This window comes from Oncorhynchus gorbuscha, linkage group LG14 (genome assembly GCF_021184085.1).
Source record: "Oncorhynchus gorbuscha isolate QuinsamMale2020 ecotype Even-year linkage group LG14, OgorEven_v1.0, whole genome shotgun sequence".
Lineage (NCBI taxonomy): Eukaryota > Metazoa > Chordata > Actinopteri > Salmoniformes > Salmonidae > Oncorhynchus > Oncorhynchus gorbuscha.
Window position 1 is genome coordinate 72,573,713 of NC_060186.1, and position 19,956 is coordinate 72,593,668.

Here is a 19,956-nt window from a genome sequence, read left to right on the forward strand (position 1 = left end):
TCCCTTTACACTGTGTATAAGACAGTAGTTTTGGAATTGTTAGTTAGATTACTTGTTGGTTATCACTGCATTGTCGGAACTAGAAGCACAAGCATTTCGCTACACTCGCATTAACATCTGCTAACCATGTGTATGTGACAAATAAAATTTGATTTGATTTGAATGTCTTGATCTACTTCCAATAAGGTCTGTTTCTTTCAGGCTAAAACCTCCTCGGCGTTTTGATACCCTTGTAAATCTCACTAGGATAAAGGTTACGTTTGTCAACATATTTTCATAAATCCACTCTACAAAAAAAAGATCTTCGCTTATATTTAGCCAATATTGATCAGAGTTACCTCCTATGGATATCTACACAGTTTTAAAATTGGCAATGTGGTGTAAAACCTACACGAAACACATACCTTATTTTAAGTGAATCTAAAAATATACTATGGAATAAATGAATGAAGGAACCGCTTTTCAGATGTTGCTAGAAGGTGTCATGGGAATTATGTCTCGCACTTTGGGAGTCAATTCTTACCATGTCCATTATTAAAATAGGATTTCCTGCATATAGAAATGACAGTTTTTGTTTTCAGCATTCATCACAGGTAACTTAAACTCTATTTTTATTCAAACAGTTGAGAGTATTTGTCTCCTAAGCAGACTCTCCAGTATCATTGTCACTTCAGAGCTGTGTGTGTTTTACAGATGGCAGAGAAAAGCAGAGCACCAGTGTGGGACTATTACATGGAATTGGCACCAGGGAAAGTAAGGTGTGTTATTTGTGATAAAGATGTAAGCATGGGGTCAGCAACGGCTAAATCAACAAATACCACCCTGTGGAATCACCTTAAGAACACCCATCCAAAATCCCATATGTATTATATTCAGTTAAAATAAAAGTGCTCATTGTTCATTCAGTAGTGTTGCAATTGTCATTATTACAAAAATGTGTGTGTGTATATACACTCCTCCAAAAAATAAAGGGAACACTTAAACAACACAATGTAACTCCAAGTCAATCACACTTCTGTGAAATCAAACTGTCCACTTAGGAAGCAACACTGATTGACAATAAATTTCACATGCGGTTATGCAAATGGAATAGAGGTGGACATTATAGGCAATTAGCAAGACCCCCCCCCCCCCAATAAATGAGTGGTTCTGCAGGTGATAACCACAGACCACTTCTTAGTTCTTATGCTTCCTGGCTGATGTTTTGGTCACTTTTGAATGCTGGTGGTGCTTTCACTCTAGTGGTAGCATGAGGCGGAGTCTACAACCCACACAAGTGGCTCAGGTAGTGCAGCTCATCCAGGATGGCTCATCCAGGATGGCGAGCTGTGACAAGAAGGTTTGCTGTGTCTGTCAGCGTAGTGTCCAGAGCATGGAGGCGCTACCAGGAGTTTTGGGGAATAATCAGAATTGGTTGGTAACATAGGTAAGATGTTTTATATTCATCATATGTTTGTAAGTTACTTCTCATCAGAATGTTTATTTTTGTATAATACTGTGGTGGGGTTGCAGTATCTGTTCTCTGTCAGGACTAAGTTACTTGGGCCGCAGAGAGGGGAGAGGTCAAGCGTGTTTAACCCTTTGGCTCCACAACGTCTGTGTGCCAGTCAATGTGTCACTGTGATCTTGTCAATGAGGGGTGGATTTGAAATATGCCTGTTGATATGAGGATTTGTTTTATGGTTCTGAGTTTGAGAAAATAACATAGTTTAGGATAAAAAGCTTAAAGATAAATTATGGCCAATGCTGTCTGGCTATGTGTGTCTTTGCTATAAAGGATCTCAGTTGCAATGTGTAAGGGACTCTCAGAGAATTCATTGATAGACACTGAATTGATCTGAGGGTTGTGATGGAGCTCATATAAATAAAGATGGACTTTGTGATAACTCTGACTTGTGTGTGGTTTGCTCTCATGATTTGGTAAATACAGGAAATTTCCACGACAGGAGACAGGCCAGTAGATCAGGAGACGTGGAGGAGGCCGTAGGAGGGCAACAACCCAGCAGCAGGACCGCTACCTCCGCCTTTGTGCAAGGAGGAGCAGGAGGAGCACTGCCAGAGCCCTGCAAAATGACCTCCAGCAGGCCACAAATGTGCATGTGTCTGCTCAAACGGTCAGAAACAGACTCCATGAGGGTGGCATGAGGGCCCAACGTCCACAGGTGGGGGTTGTGCTTACAGCCCAACACCGTGCAGGACGTTTGGCATTTCCCAGAGAACACCAAGATTGGCAAATTCGCCACTGGAGCCCTGTGCTCTTCACAGATGAAAGCAGGTTCACACTGAGCACATGTGACAGACGTGACAGAGTCTGGAGACGCCGTAGAGAACGTTCTGCTGCCTGCAACATCCTCCAGCATGACCGGTTTGGCGGTGGGTCAGTCATGGTGTGGGGTGGCATTTCTTTAGGGGGCCACACAGCCCTCCGTGTGCTCGCCAGAGGTAGCCTGACTGCCATTAGGTACCGAGATGAGATCCTCAGACCCCTTGTGAGACTATATGCTGGTGCGGTTGGCCCTGGGTTCCTCCTAATGCAAGACAATGCTAGACCTCATGTGGCTAGAGTGTGTCAGCAGTTCCTGCAAGAGGAAGGCATTGATGCTATGGACTGGCCCGCCCGTTCCCCAGACCTGAATCCAATTGAGCACATCTGGGACATCATGTATCGCTCCAGGGTAGCCTAGTGGTTAGAGCGTTGGTCTAGTAACCGGAAGGTTGCAAGTTCAAATCCCCGAGCTGACAAGGTACAAATCTGTCATTCTGCCCCTGAATAGGCAGTTAACCCACTGTTCCTAGGCCATCATTGAAAATAATAATTTGTTCTTAACTGACTTGCCTAGTTAAATAAATAAAAAATAAAATAAAAAATCCACCACAGACTGTCCAGGAGTTGGCGGATGCTTTAGTTCAGGTCTGGGAGGAGATCCCAGACCATCCGCCACTTCATCAGGAGCATGTCCAGGCGTTGTAGGGAGGCTGCATGCCCACTTTAGCCCGACACGTGCGGGAAGCTGGAACAGGCCGCACTGGGTTCTCCTGTCAAACTGGGGATACCATGCGTAGAGCTGGCGCAGGATAACCCGGGCTGAAGAAACGCACTGGAGACCAGGAGCGTTGAGCCGGCACAATCCCTCCTGGCTGAATGCCAACTCTAGCAAGGCAACTGCAGGAAGCTTGCAGAGAGCACACCGGGCTATGAGAGCGCACAGGAGACACACGGTGCAGAGCCGCATAACCTGGTGCCTGACTAGTCACTCTCTCCCCACGGTAAGCATAGGGAGTTGGCTCAGGTCTATAACCTGACTCTGCCAATCTCCCCGTGTGCCCCACCAAAAAAGGGGGGCTGCCTTTCGTGCCTGCCTCGCTGACTTGCCTCCGCTCTGCTTTAGCTGCCTCCAGTTCCTCCCTTGGACGGCGACACTCGCCAGCCTGCCTCCAGGGTCTCTTACCGTCCAGGATCTCCTCCCATGTACAGGAGTCCCTTTCACCACGCTGCTTGGTCCTTTGGTGGTGGGTAGTTCTGTCATGGCCGTTGAAAGAACTGGACCAAGGTGCAGCGTGGTGAGAGTACATATTCCTTTCTATTTATATGATGCAGACAAAAACAATAAACAATCCAAAAAAACAACCGTGAAGCTTAAGGCTATAGTGCCAACAAACAAAGACAATTACCCACAAAGACAGGTGGGAAAAAGGGCTAACTAAGTATGGTTCCCAATCAGAGACAACGATAGACGGCTGTCTCTGATTGAGAACCATACCCGGCCAAAACAAAGAAATACAAAACATTGAAAAATGAACATAGAATGCCCACCCAAATCACTCCCGGACCATACCAAAATAGAGACATAAAAAGCTCAATAAAGTCAGGGCGTGACACTGGGGCTGTTTTTCATGGTTCAGGCTATGCCACTTAGTTCCAGTGAAGGAAAATCGTAACACTACAATATACAATGACATTCTAGAAGATTCTGTGCTTCCAACTTTGTGGCAATAATGTGGAGAAGGCCCTTTCCTGTTTCATGACAATGTCCCCGTGCTCAAAGCGAGTTCCATACAGAAATGGTTCGCCGAGATCAGTGTGGAAGAACTTGACTGGCCTGCACAGAGCCCTGACCTCAACCTTTTGGTCATGTAGTGTACGTGGGTGCACATGTGTGAGATAGATGGTGAAAGGTGTGTGGTTACCTGTGATATGTCTGAGGGAAAAGCAAGGGAGGGGAGATTGATACATTGGAGCGGATGAAAAGAAGGGATAGAATGAGTAAAGAGAGAGTGAGAGGTGTATATATTTACCTGTGATATGCCTGAGGAGAGGTGAGAGAAGAGGTGAAGGGGGTAACCAGTCCCGGCGAGTAGGGGTGGTACGGGGTCTTCTTCAAGGCCTGGATCAGGTTGTGTCTGTACTCTGGATCTATGGACCACAGCGAGCCTTTACCTATACTCTGAGAGAGGGAGCGAGATGAGGAAGAAAAGAAAGAGGATTATTTAGCTAACAACATGAAAACACAGGAATCTTGACGGCTGTATGGCTACTGTCCACTGTCCCTCAGAAACCAGTCTACCGAGAGACAAAACAGACCACAAGTAAACACACAGACACATCATAACACAAATCAAACACCGGGACATACCAGACCAAAAGGAAACACAGACACATCATACCAGACCACAAGTAAACACAGACACATCATACCAGACCACAAGTAAACACAGACACATCATACCAGACCACAAGTAAACACAGGCACATCATACCAGACCACAAGTAAACACAGGCACATCATACCAGACCACAAGTAAACACAGGGACATACCAGACCACAAGGAAACACAGACACATCATACCAGACCACAAGTAAACACAGACACATCATACCAGACCACAAGTAAACACAGACACATCATACCAGACCACAAGTAAACACAGACACATCATACCAGACCACAAGTAAACACAGACACATCATACCAGACCACAAGTAAACACAGACACATCATACCAGACCACAAGTAAACACAGGGACACCAGACCACAAGTAAACACAGACACATCATACCAGACCACAAGTAAACACAGGCACATCATACCAGACCACAAGTAAACACAGGGACATACCAGACCACAAGTAAACACAGGGACACCAGACCACAAGTAAACACAGGGACACCAGACCACAAGTAAACACAGGGACACCAGACCACAAGTAAACACAGGGACACCAGACCACAAGTAAACACAGACACATCATACCAGACCACAAGTAAACACAGGGACATACCAGACCACAAGTAAACACAGGGACACCAGACCACAAGTAAACACAGGGACACCAGACCACAAGTAAACACAGGGACACCAGACCACAAGTAAACACAGGGACATACCAGACCACAAGTAAACACAGGGACATACCAGACCACAAGTAAACACAAGGACATACCAGACCACAAGTAAACACAGGGACATACCAGACCACAAGTAAACACAAGGACATACCAGACCACAAGTAAACACAGGGACACCAGACCACAAGTAAACACAGGGACATCATACAAGACCACAAGTAAACACAGGAACATACCAGACCACAAGTAAACACAAGGACACCAGACCACAAGTAAACACATGGACACCAGACCACAAGTAAACACTCTCTCTCTGTCTCTCTCTGTCTCTCTCTGTCTCTCTCTCTCTCTCTCTCTCTCTCTCTCTCTCTCTCTCTCTCTCTCTCTCTCTCTCTCTCTCTCTCTCTCTCTCTCTCTCTCTCTCTCTCTCTCTCTCTCTCTCTCTCTCTCTCTCTCTCTCTCTCTCTCTCTCTCTCTCTCTCTCTCCTTCTCTCTCTCTCTCTCCCTCTCTCTCCTCAGCTTTCTCTCTCTCTCACTCTCCTCCGCTTTCTCTCTCTCTCTCTCTCTCTCTCTCTCTCTCTCTCTCTCTCTCTCTCTCTCTCTCTCTCTCTCTCTCTCTCTCTCTCTCTCTCTCTCTCTCTTTCTCCCTCTCTCTCTGCTGCCTCTCTACCCTCTTCTCATTCACTTTCTTAACAGTTGTGCTACCATCACATCAATACATACTTCACCACTTTGATCACATGCTGTCAAACATAAACAACAGGAGGGAGTCCGACGGAGGAGTGACAAGAAATGTGTGAGAGACGTCAAACAGTACATACATTTTCCTGTTTTTAAATGATGCAGATGCAAAGCAACAAATGGTTTGGTAACATTGATTTGGGCCATGTGTACAGGCCTAGCTACAACATTGTGAATATTAGAAGATGTCAATGTCATGTTTGTGTGTCTACAGTTGAAGTCGGAAGTTTACATACACCTTAGCCAGATTTAAACACAGTTCTTCACAATTCCTGACATTTAATCCTACTAATAAATCTACTAATTTGAAGGGATGTCCACACACTTTTGCATACAGTATAGTGCACGTACGCACACACACACACACATACACACATACACGCACGCACACACACACTTCCCCCATACACTCCCCTCGCACACACCCCTCATACACTCCTCTCACACACACCCCTCATACACACCCCTCATACACTCCCCTCACACACATCCCTCATACACTCCCTCATACACTCCCCTCACACACTCCCCTCACACTCTCCCCTCACAAACTCCCCTCATACACTCCCCTCACACACACCCCTCATACACACCACTCACACACTACCCTCGCATAATCCCCTCATACACTCCCCTCACACACTCCCCTCACACACTCCCCTCACACACTCCCCTCATACACTCCCCTCACACACTCCCCTCATACACTCCCCTCACACACTCCCCTCATACACTCCCCTCATACACTCCCATCATACACTCCCCTCACACACTCCCCTCACACACTCCCCTCATACACTCCCCTCACACTCCCCTCATACACTCCCCTCACACTCCCCTCATACACTCCCCTCACACACTCCCCTCACACACTCCCCTCATACACTCCCCTCACACACTCCCCTCACACACTCTCCTCACTTTCTGCCCTCTTATTTCTCCTCCCTTCTGTTCTTTCTTCTCTCCCTCTCTTCCCCCACCCAACCCTCTTCCCCCACCCAACCCTCTTCCCCCACGCAACCCTCTTTCCCCACCCAACCCTCTTCCCCCACCCAACCCTCTTCCCCCACCCAACCCTCTTCCCCGACCCAATTTATCCTCCAACCAATTCTCCCATTTCATCTGCACATTCCATTTCCCCCCTTCCTTCCCACATCCCCCACGTTTTACCTGCCTCTATACTTCCCTGTTACCCCCCACGACACCAACCCTCTCCCTCTCCTTTCCCTTTCTCTCCTGTTCTCTCTATTCCTCTTGTTTTCTCTCCTCTCTGGTCATCCCAGAGGGTATGTCAGAGGGAATCACGATTAAGCTTCTAGAGATTTTTTCCTCTCTCTTCTCTTCTCCTCCGACTCCCAGTCGGTCAGCCAGTCAGACGGTGGGCAGGTTGGCTCGCATAACCACTGGACTGTGTAAGACGGAATAGTTGGCTCGACGTAAAACGTAAAAGTGTCATTTCTAACAATGAGGGATGGGGAGGTAGAACAAATTGGATGATGGTAGAAAAAGGAACATGTCCGTTTCTCCACTACATTATACAGCATGGAAGAGGGGAATAAAGGTGAATACATTTCCTATTGAGACTTCATGCCTGGGACGGACATGCAGTTGAAGTTGGAAGTTTACATACACCTTAGCAAAATACATTTAAACTCAGTGTTTCACAATTCTTGACATTTAATCCAAGTAAAAATTCCCTGTCTTAGGTCCGTTAGGATATCCACTTTATTTAAAGAATGGGAAATGTCAGAATAATAGTAGAGAGAATGATTTATTTAAGCTTTTATTTCTTTCATCACATTCCCAGTGGGTCAGAAGTTTACATACATTCAGTTAGTATTTGGTAGCATTGCCTTTAAATTGTTTAACTTGGGTCAAACATTTCAGGTAGCCTTCCACAAGGTTCACACAATAAGTTGTGGTGAATGTTGGCCCATTCAGAGCTGGTGTAACTGAGTCAGGTTTGTAGGCCTCCTTGCCTGCACACGATTTTTCAGTTCTGCCCACACATTGTTTACAGGATTGAGGTCAGGGCATTGTGATGGCCACTCCAATACATTGACTTGTCCTTAACCATTTTGCCACAACTTTGAGAGTATGCTTGGGGTCATTGTCCATTTGGAAGAGCCATTTGCGACCAAGCTTTAACTTCCTGACTGATGTCTTGAGATGCTGCTTCAATATATCCACATAGTTTTCCTCCAACTCAATGTATTCAACTGAAACTGTAGCTAAGAAAGTCATTCTAAGTGTATGTTGTGTAGTAAGCTGTTAGTAACCAATGTGCCTCACCCTAATAATTTGGTCTATTTTCATCTCTTAACTTCGCCTGCTGTTCTGACTTGGTGGTGCACATATAGTCTATTGTATTTTGTGTTTTTGTTATATGTTTGGGTAGGCCAGGGTGTAACATGGGTTTATATGTTGTTTTTCGTATTGGGGTTTGTAGTATTTGGGATCGCGGCTAATTAGGGGTGTTGTATAGGCTTGGCTGCCTGAGGCGATTCTCAATTGGAGTCAGGTGCTTATCGTTGTCTCTGATTGGGAACCGTATTTAGGTAGCCTGAGTTCGCTTTGTATTTTGTGGGTGTTTGTTCCTGTCTCTGTGTTGTAGTCACCAGATAGGCTGTAATTAGTTTCACGTTCCGTTCTGTTGTTTTTGTATTTCACTTATTTCATGTACCGCTATTCTGTTCATTAAAGTCATGAGTAACCTACACGCTGCATTTCGGTCCGACTTTCTTCATTCAACAGACAAACGCTGTTACAGAAACACCCACCACCTCTCACGGACCGAGCAGCGTGTGAACTGGCAGGAGCTAAAGGAGGACGTTATGGACGGTAGAGGCATGGAGTATACGACGTGGGAAGAAATCGACAGGTGGGCGGCCGACCCAGAGCGAGTGCAGGAGCCCGCCTGGGATTCCCTGCAGCAATGCGAAGAGGGCTATAGAGGAATGGAGTCTAAAAGGAAAACACGGCGACGCAGAGCGCAAAACGAAAGTAACCCCCAAATATTTATTGGAGGAAAGCGCAGAGAGAGAGTGGCTGAGTCAGGAGTCAGACCTGAACCTACTCTCCCTGTTAATTGTGAAGAGCAGCAATATAAGGACTTCTGGTCTTGGAGATAGCACGGCGACGCGGTTGGAAGCCGGAAAAGCAACCCCAAAAAATTTTGGGGGGGGAGGCTAGAAGGGAGAATAGTTATGCCAGGTAGGAGACCTGCGCAAACTCCCTGTGCTCACTGTTGGACTAGAGAGACCGGGCAGGCACCGTGTTATGCTATGGAGCGCACGGTGTTTCCAGTGCGGGTGCAGAGCCAGGTGCGGCACATACCAGCCCTTCCTATTGGCCGGGCTAGAGTGGGCATCGAGCCAGGTAAGCTTGGGCAGGCTCGGTGCTCAAGAGCTCCAGTGCGCCTGCACGGTCCGGTCTATCCAGAGCCACCTCCACACACCAGTCCTCCGGTAGCAGCTCCCCGCACCAGGCTTCCTGTGCGTGTCCTCGATCCAGTACCACCAGTTCCAGCACCACGCACCAGGCCTCCAGTGCGCCCCGCCTGTTCAGCGCAGCCAGCGCTTTTCTCCTCTCCTGCGCTGTCGGAGTCTCCCGCCTGTTTAGCGCAGCCAGAGCCTTTCTCCTCTCCTGCGCTGCCGGAGTCTCCCGTCTGCCCAGCGCCGCCAGTGCTCCCAGTCTGCCCAGCGCCGCCAGTGCTCCCAGTCTGCCCAGCGCCGCCAGTGCTCCCAGTCTGCCCAGCGCTCCCAGTCTGCCCAGCGCCGCCAGTGCTCCCAGTCTGCCCAGCACCGCCAGTGTTCCCAGTCTGCCCAGCGCCGCCAGTGCTCCCAGTCTGCCCAGCGCCACCAGTGCTCCCAGTCTGCCCAGCGCCGCCAGTCAGCCCAGCGCCGCCAGACAACCAGTCTCTTCTAGATCTGCCCGACAACCAGGATTTACCGGAGCCTACTACCTGCCTGAGCTTCATCTCAGTACTGGGCTTCCTCTCAGTACTGGGCTTCCCCTCTGTCCCGGGCTGCCCCTCTGTCCCGAGCTGCCCCTCTGTCCTGAGATGCCCCTCTGTCCTGAGATGCCCCTCTGTCACGAGCTGCTCCTCAGTTATGTGGGGATCTGGGTGAGGACTATTAGGCCATGGTCGGCGGAGAAGGTGGATTATCCCAGGACGCGAAGGGGAGGAAATAGGACATTTATGGAGTGGGGTCCACGTCCCGAGCCAGAACCGCCACCATTAACAGACGCCCACCCGGACCCCCCCCTATGCTCTTGAGGTGCGTCCGGGAGTCCGCACCTTAGGGGGGGGTTCTGTCACGCCTTGGTCAATGTATTTTGTGTTTTTGTTATATGTTTGGGTAGGCCAGGGTGTGACATGGGATTATATGTTGTTTTTCGTATTGGGGTTTGTAGTATTTGGGATCGCGGCTAATTAGGGGTGTTGTATAGGCTTGGCTGCCTGAGGCGATTCTCAATTGGAGTCAGGTGCTTATCGTTGTCTCTGATTGGGAACCGTATTTAGGTAGCCTGAGTTCGCTTTGTATTTACATTTTGTGGGTGTTTGTTCCTGTCTCTGTGTAGTAGTCACCAGATAGGCTGTAATTAGTTTCATGTTCCGTTCTGTTGTTTTTGTATTTCACTTATTTCATGTACCGCTATTCTGTTCATTAAAGTCATGAGTAACCTACACGCTGCATTTCGGTCCGACTTTCTTCATTCAACAGACGAACGCCGTTACAGTCTATAACCTGTTTTTGAGAAAAGTCATCATTGAATTTTGTAAGAGCTTTCATTGCCTGCTTATATGCCCCCTTTATTTATCCTACGGTTCTGACTTGGTGTACAGGGAGAATACTGTTAGAACGACCCATGTTCTGAATTCTGTCGCTGTACATATCAAATGTGTTAAACAATTAGTTATATTTTCTTAGCTCGCTCATTAATGTCTTAATCAAAATTATGGATTGCCTCTTATCCGCTTGTCGTCCCCTAATGCAATAAATTGTACATCTCAACTGTCAGTAGAAACCACATTTGTTTAAGCAAGTCAGCCATATCAGCTATGTTTTTTTTTAAGTCAGTAAATGTGGCTGAATGAACTGTTTCGCTGCCAGACAAGACTCCGCAGATAGCCAGGTGTAGCAGTGGTAAGGTGTTGGGACTCTGCTGTTGGGACTCTGCTGTTGGGACAGCTTTATGTCGGCCCTAACAGTTTGTGGGCACCGTTTAGTGTTGTGTTGTGTAGTGGCTTTGCTGGCATGCGTCCCACATGTTGTTGTTTCTTTACATGCTAAAATCGCCACTGGTCTCAAATGGCACTATTCCCTACATAGTGCACTACTTTTATAGGAAATAGGATGTGCCTGCAACTGTAGCAAGAGTTCAGGGTTTAAGGAAAAGGGCGGCAGGAAGGACTGCTAACTACAGTATGTTCTTAGCATGGTTAAATGTACTCCGAAGGCACTGATTTATGGAAATAACTCCACAGTTAAGAGCTATAGGGAATGATCCGGAAGGGTCTGGAGGTGAGAGATAGATATCTCAAAGTGGACACAGTGGAGAAGATGGCAAAAGACAGAAGTAGGGATTCTTTATTTTCTGATGCCCTTCATGCCAGCTGGCCCACAGGGGATGAGTGAGCTGTATTTACCAGAAGAAAGTAGTCCCACTAGTTTACAATGAAGGATACTCTGACATCCCTCAAATGAAAACAACAGCATAAGCTTTTTGAATTTGGGTTGGCTGGTCACCACTGTTTTTCTTTCCCTCTCTTGATGTCTTGCAAAGAGCCTTGTTCCTGGAATAGACAGCTGCATGTGTTCTCGGTGTTCGTATGTATGTGTGTGTGTATGTGTATGTGTGTGTGTGCATGTGTGTGTGTGTGTGTGTGTGTGTGTGTGTGTGTGTGTGTGTGTGTGTGTGTGTGTGTGTGTGTGTGTGTGTGTGTGTGTGTGTGTGTGTGTGTGTGTGTGTGTGTGTGTGTGTGTGTGTCTGGGTGTCTGGGTGTCTGGGTGTGTGTGCTCAGTTGTCTGTGCCTACAGGACGACCCAGCCCTTCTGGTTCCACGCCATCTCCCCTGTGTTTACAAAGCATTCTGGGAAGGGAGCCGAAAGCCCTGCCTTGATGGGATTGATTACATTTATGTATGTATTGTTTGCCGTTGCAGTCTCACACACACACACACACACACACACACACACACACACACACACACACACACACACACACACACACACACACACACACACACACACACACACACACACACACACACACACACACACACACACACACACTTCTTAACTACACATCTAGGATAAAACATTATAATAAGTAACAAAACATGTCTGACTTGGTTACACACTTCTTAATAGACACTATAATACCAGAGAGCACAAATACACTAAGTGGACAAAACATTAGGAACACCTTCATAACATCCACCTTTTGCCCTCAGAACAGCCTCAATAAGTCATGGCATGGACTCTACAAGGTGTCAAAAGCATTCCACAGGGAGGCTGGCCCATGTTGACTCCAATTGTTCCCACAGTTGTGTCAAGTTGTCTGGATGTCTTTTGGGTGGTGGACCATTCAGGACACACACGGGAAACTGTTGTTTTCTTGCCCATTCATCCTCTGAACAGCATACATACACAATCCATGCCTCAATTGTCTCAAGGCTTAAACATCCTTCTTTAACCTGTCTCCTCCCCTTCATCTTAACTGATTGAAGTGGATTCAACAGGTGACCTCAATCAGGGATCATAGCCTTCACCTGGTCAGTATGTCATGGAAAGAGCTGTTTTGTTCACTCAGTGTGTGTGCAGAGAGAGAGAGAGAGAGAGAGAGAGAGAGAGAGAGAGAGAGAGAGAGAGAGAGAGAGAGAGAGAGAGAGAGAGAGAGAGAGAGAGAGAGAGAGAGAGAGAGAGAGAGCAGAGAGAGAGAGAGAGAGAGAGAGAGAGAGAGAGAGAGAGAGAGAGAGAGAGAGAGAGAGAGAGAGAGAGAGAGAGAGAGAGAGAGAGAGAGAGAGAGAGAGAGAGAGAGAAGTCCTGCTGTTTCTGACCCTAATACTTCAGTCCTCTTCAACCAACCACATAGCAGGGATCCAGGGAGATGGACGTTTCTATGGTTCTAAGCGGTATCATACTATAAAGAAGGACAAGGAACTCGTTGTTTTTAACACACCGAAGAGGCATTGAGAACTTTGTTTTTTCTTCATCTGCTGTGACCCACCCTAACAGACCCTTTAACCAGTCACAAACCAGAGATCTGAGTCTGGTCCAATACCTTGAGAAAGTGTTGAGAGCATTAGACTGCTCTGTTTCTCAAGCAGCATTCTCAAGCACACACACACGCGCACACACACGCACAAACACACACACACACATACTTACGCACACACACATACTTATGCACACACATTTTGTCTGCAGTCAGTAGTCAGTACTGCCTGCAGATGCCCCAGAAACACAATCACTTGAACAAATAGACCATTGTCATAATAATCTCCACCTCTCTAAATTGATGAAAATATGATTTGGTGCATTTGCAAAGAGGCTTTTTCCTTCCAAGTAAAAGCCAAGAGAGGACTTAGACCTCAGACCGACCAAGACTCTTTCACTAGGCTAAACCCCAATCCAATTTGAAGATTTTCCAACAAGTTTTACGTTAATGTGAACTATAATACAATGTCAAAATGCTTACTCGACCCATACTGTGTTCAATTCAGCTGGAGATAAATAGGCAGAGAAAAGCAAGTGAAAGGCATTTATACCACAGAATTGTTGAATACTCATTTCTGATTGGCTTGAATGGCGTTCTAGAATGTTGTATTTATGCCACAGCATTGTTGAATACTCATTCCTGATTGGCTAGAAGAGCATTCTAGAAAGTTGTTAAAGGTATTTATGCCACAGCATTGTTGAATACTCATTCCTGATTGGCTAGAAGGGCATTCTACAAAGTTGTTAAAGGTATTTATGCCACAGCATTGTTGAATACTCATTTGATTGGCTAAAGGGACAAAGTTGTTAAAGTTTAAAAGACAAATAAGTTGAGAACAGCTTCTCCTAGGAAATAATTGAATACTACAGTGAGGTTAGTAACTCCATGAAAACACACAGTGGCTATAATTTAACCCAAACCAGGTAAAATAGCTGTTTTTAGAAAAACAGAATTGTATCCTTCCTTGTACAGGCAGCTTTACATAAAGCTTGATGTCCCGTTCATGTAACAGTTGGTAGTCAGTTTGGGCTGAGCAGGCATTTGACAGATTTGAAGGGTTAACTAATGAGCTGTCTTAAACTGTTTGCTGTGACAAAAAGACAAGACTGTGTGTCCCTGCCAACTACACCTCTTTGTCCTTGCCATTCGTACACACACACACACACACACACACACACACACACACACACACACACACACACACACACACACACACACACACACACACACACACACACACACACACACACACACACACACACACACACACACACACACACACACACACACACACACACACACACACAATCTTGTGTCCTTGCACAAACCCAAGGGCAGGCTCAAACACACACACATACATATACACATGCGCACACCAACACACACACTCAGTCAGTATAGCCAAATCCGTTTTCCGTCACCATAGCAACAGCATACTTTTATGTCAACTGCAACCTACTTCCTATGGAGATATGTATACAAGACAAACTCTGTGCAGCAGTAGTCAAGACCCAGATGATAGAGTAACTTAAGGGCAGGCACACACACACAAGCACACAAGCACACACACGCACGCACGCACGCACGCACGCACGCACACACACACACACACACACACACACACACACACACACACACACACACACACACACACACACACATGCAGGCACCTCACACTTCATCTGAAACAAATGTTGTCTCATGTAGAATTAGTCTGTCTGAACTATTTCATAGAGAAACTAATGAAACTAAACTGCAATCTCCCCTGATCAAAAGCTACAGCTTGTATACACATTCTCCTTCTACTTCCCCACGGGTAGATTAAATTATGTTGTTTGTCATAAATGTTCTTACCACTTTTAGTATTAATTGGGCAAGGGAATGATTTTCTTGATACATATCTAAACTGCTCCTGAAATGGGAGAATGATTAGTTAGTATTATAATATATAATTATTAGTTCAATGTTTAAAAGCCTTTAGAAGGGACCATATAAGATTGAAATGAAAACCGAAAGGCATGTTCCCTCCAGAAAACTTCAGAATTTCAACTTTCAAGCCAAGATTATAAAGTATCGATAAAGCAATTCCTTGTACATTTGTATACAAAATACTGGCCGTATTTGACTGAAAACCGCTTTTGATATGTGTTCAAGCACGTCAAACGAACTATACTCCAGAGCCCAGAAGACAAATGGAGCTAGAGAGAGAGAGAGAGAGAGAGAGAGAGAGAGAGAGAGAGAGAGAGAGAGAGAGAGAGAGAGAGAGAGAGAGAGAGAGAGAGAGAGAGAGAGAGAGAGAGAGAGAGAGAGAGAGAGAGAGAGAGAGAGAGGAGTGTGTGTCTTCTCCTCCTTACCTGACTCCTGTCCTTGTCCACCTTCTTGAAACACTTATTGAGCGACAGATTATGGCGCACCGAGTTCTTCCAGCCAGTAGGGGCGCTAGCAAAATAGGGGAAATGCTCCAGGATCCAACCATAGATATCTTTCACCGGCAGCCTCTTGGATGGCGCATCCTCTATTGCCATGAAGATTAGGCAGCTGAAAGAATAAGGGGGCTTCCTATTGGCTCCCGTGGCCATGTCGTAGGAAGAGGAGTCACATGGATCGGGGGAGGGGGAGGAGGAGGAAGGGGAGAGGGGGGGTAGGGGGTGACCATCAGGATCTTGCAGGGGGGAGACGGAGCGGAGCCCCGAGTGAGAGAAGCTGTTGAGAAGGTTGGTGCTCTCGTGGAGCCAGGAGAGGCTGGTGAGCTCCTCGTCCTCGGCCTTGGAGAAGGAGGCCGACAGGGACAAGGACAGGTCTGTTGCCTCCGCCTCCCTGTAGAAAGGACTCAGACCCTGGGTGGCTACTAATCCGTTGTTCTGGCTCCTGGCCTTCTTACTGGGCGGCATAGTGGGTCCCATTCAACCCTGGGCTCTCACCTGGAGGGGGAAGAGAGGAGGAGATCATATTGGGTAACTACGAATCAAGTCATGTATGCAACTCTGATGTTTCTACAAGGGTTTTTGAGACACAGTTAAGTTCCTACTGCGATCTCCAGGAATGGTTGCTGCAACAATCACACCAAACACTGAAGATAAATGAGAGTTAGAATGGATTTGGTTAACAGATGAATTGATAGAACAGTATCTACATTGACTGCATGGTAAATGCCAATATCCTGTGTAAGTTGGCGTCCTCTGTTGGTATGGTGATGCCAATATGGGAACATGCAGAACTCAGTCAAAGGGTGAGTTATCAGCATATGCTCGTCACACACACACACACACACACACACACGCACACGCAGACGCACGCACGCACGCACGCACGCCTGCACGCACGCACACACACACACACACACACACACACACACACACACACACACACACACACACACACACACACACACACACACACACACACACACACACACACACACACACACACACACACACACACACACACTAGGATAGGATTAATCCCAACATAAGCATGTACAGTTCCCCAGTAGCACAGTGGTCTGGGATACTACATCTCAGTGCAAGAGGTATTGCTGCAGTTCCTGGTTCGAATCCAGGTTCCATCACATCTGACCATGATTGGGAGTACCATAGGGCTGCGCACAGTTGGCCTGTTTTTGGCCGGGGTAGGTCGTCATTGTAAGTAAGATTTTGTTCTAAACTGACTTGCCTAGTTAAATAAAGGTTAATAAAATACGAGCCAAAGTGGTCATCCCCTGATCTGTCTCTTAAGTCTAAATGATTGACAGACAGCTGCCCCCCTCTCATGTAACATTGTCATGTTTCCATGGCTCCCAGCCCAGAGCTGCTGTGAAAATGGTGAGAGAACAACAGCTCTGTATCTGTCAAACACACAGAAGCTGCTCTTCTCCCTGCTCTGATCTTTCTAAATATATATCTACGTCCTGAACTGACAGTATCCCAGTGACTCAACAGCAGTTACTTGTCATGTTGTTGCACCAATATTGACATTGACTGTAATGAATTTAAATTGGCCCCAGCAACTCTTAGCTGAATGGCAGATATTCCCACTCCTGAAAAGCCTCTGGAAATAGAATGTGGATAAACAAGGCCAGCGAGGGGTTAAGGTATTAAGCGTTGTGACAGGCTCGTCAAGGTGTGAATCAGAGAGATTCTAGAGAATGTTACTTGTGTGACAGGCTCGTCAAGGTGTGAATCAGAGAGATTCTAGAGAATGTTACTGGTGTGACAGGCTCGTCAAGGTGTGAATCAGAGAGATTCTAGAGAACGTTACTGGTGTGAGAGGCTTGTCAAGGTGTGGCTCAGAGAGATTCTAGAGGTTGTTACTGGTGTGACAGGCTCGTCAAGGTATGGCTCAGAGAGATTCTAGAGAATGTTACTGGTGTGACAGGCTCGTCAAGGTGTGGCTCAGAGAGACTCTAGAGAACGTTACTGGTGTGACAGGCTCGTCAAGGTGTGAATCAGAGAGATTCTAGAGAACGTTACTGGTGTGACAGGCTCGTCAAGGTGTGAATCAGAGAGATTCTAGAGAACGTTACTGGTGTGACAGGCTCGTCAAGGTGTGGCTCAGAGAGATTCTAGAGAATGTTACTGGTGTGACAGTGTTCCCAGTTGGACGTTGTTGAGGTGTCGGTTGTCAAGGGGAGCGGAAGAGAACGTTCTATGTTGCCATGGTGGAAGGCAAGGCACCAGGCAGAGCCACGAAACATTATGTCTGACAGTAAAGTCATCTAATTTTACTGTTGCTATGACAACAAACTCCTTCCATTTAGGGCCTGTGTTATGAGTGACTGTGAGCCATGGCGAGGCGTGAGCAGTGTATCTAGGGTTCTCCTCAAGCTCTAAATAAACTCTTCTACAATGTTTTACACAACCCCCCCCCCGATGACAGAACAAGTTCAGACTTGATTTTGATGAGGAGCTGGAGGGAGGTGCATGAGGAGGTGGAGGGAGCTGCATGAGGAGGTGGAGGGGGGTGCATGAGGAGGTGGAGGGGGTGCATGAGGAGGTGGAGGGGGTGCATGAGGAGGTGGAGGGAGGTGCATGAGGAGGTGGAGGGAGCTGCATGAGGAGGTGGAGGGGTGCATGAGGAGGTGGAGGGAGGTGCATGAGGAGGTGGAGGGGGTGCATGAGGAGGTGGAGGGAGGTGCATGAGGAGGTGGAGGGGGTGCATGAGGAGGTGGAGGGGTGCATGAGGAGGTGGAGGGGTGCATGAGGAGGTGGAGGGAGGTGCATGAGGAGGTGGAGGGAGGTGCATGAGGAGGTGGAGGGAGGTGCATGAGGAGGTGGAGGGAGCTGCATGAGGAGGTGGAGGGGGTGCATGAGGAGGTGGAGGGAGGTGCATGAGGAGGTGGAGGGGGTGCATGAGGAGGTGGAGGGAGGTGCATGAGGAGGTGGAGGGAGGTGCATGAGGAGGTGGAGGGAGGTGCATGAGGAGATGCGGGGGGGTGCATGAGGAGGTGGGTTGGTGGGTGAGGGTGAGGGCACAGGGGTTCCCAAACGTTTTTGTTCCACGACCCCATTTTGATATCTGAAAATTCTTGTGACACCACCCGTGTGACATCTTTTAAAATGAACAGCCAATGTTTCCTTTTTTACTTGGGGCTATGACAGTCAAAAGAGAAAAATTATAACAGTATTTCTGATTGTCTTCTCAACTCAACATCACATACTTGTAATATGGGGCCGTCAATTGCAAAAAGAGTCTGACATAATCTCTCTTATCTCACCGCCACTAATGAGGTGGGTGTGCATGAAGCATGCCTCGTCAGAGCTTCTCAAAGTCAGCGAGCATGGTCGACAGGGGGCGTAGTCGACAGGGGGCGTGGTCGGCAGGGAGCGTGGTCGACAGTGGGCGCGGTCGACAGTGGGCGTGGTCGACAGGGGGCGTGGTCGACGGTGGGCGCGGTCGACAGTGGGTGTGGTCGCCAGTGGGCGTGGCCGACAGTGGGCGTGGTCGTCAGTGGGCGTGGTCGACCGGGGGCGTGGTCGACCGGGGGCGTGGTCGACCGGGGGCGTGGCCGACAGTGCACAGCTCATCTCTGCTGTCACATCTAACCTGGATGGATCTTTAGTTTTAATGCAGACACTGAATCCAGCTTCACATAGATATGAGCTGGTGAAGAGACCATGAGTTTTATGGTGCTTTCAAGACGAGGTGAAAGATGAGGTCAAATCATGAAGTCAATGATCTTCAGGTCAGAAAGTCAGAGCCCCTGTTTCTCTTCTTTAACTAGGCAAGTCAGTTAAGAACAAATTCTTATTTACAATGATGTCATAGAAACAGTGGGTTAACTACATTGTTCAGGGGCAGAACGACAGATTTGTTTTACCTTGGCAGCTCAGGGATTTGATCTAGCAACTTCTTTTCAGTTGTTTCTTTCTGAGTTCCCAGTCTGAGATTTCCAAGTTCCCAGTTGTTTTGAACACGGCATTACTTCTCAGAGCGATACGGTATTGGTTCTGGAACCAAAACTTCTCCGGTAGTGACCCATGAATGTGTTGTCTGTAGCATCACATGACAGCTGTTTGATTTCACTTACAGGCATGTCAACTGAGCCAGGATCACAGGCAGACACACTGGGAAGTTGATCTTAAACACAGGAGGCAGCTCATAATAACGGCCAGATGCAAGTGGAATGGTATCAAACACCTG

At 47.3% G+C, this 19,956-nt stretch overlaps 1 protein-coding gene and 1 pseudogene across 1 annotated transcript in view; one reads left to right on the top strand and one right to left on the bottom strand.

The window, feature by feature from the left end:
- Positions 1–19,956, top strand: part of LOC123995563 — a 211,862-nt pseudogene that overhangs the window by 112,196 nt on the left and 79,710 nt on the right.
- LOC123995390 (forkhead box protein N3-like) overlaps positions 1–19,956 on the bottom strand; it is a 70,447-nt gene that overhangs the window by 33,772 nt on the left and 16,719 nt on the right. The window contains exons 3-4 of the mRNA XM_046298963.1: positions 15,672–16,238; positions 4,297–4,445 (exon numbers count right to left, since the gene is read on the bottom strand). Of these exons, the coding sequence (XP_046154919.1) occupies positions 4,297–4,445; positions 15,672–16,220 (698 nt within the window). The 5' untranslated portion in view covers positions 16,221–16,238. The remainder of the gene's footprint in view (positions 1–4,296; positions 4,446–15,671; positions 16,239–19,956) is intronic.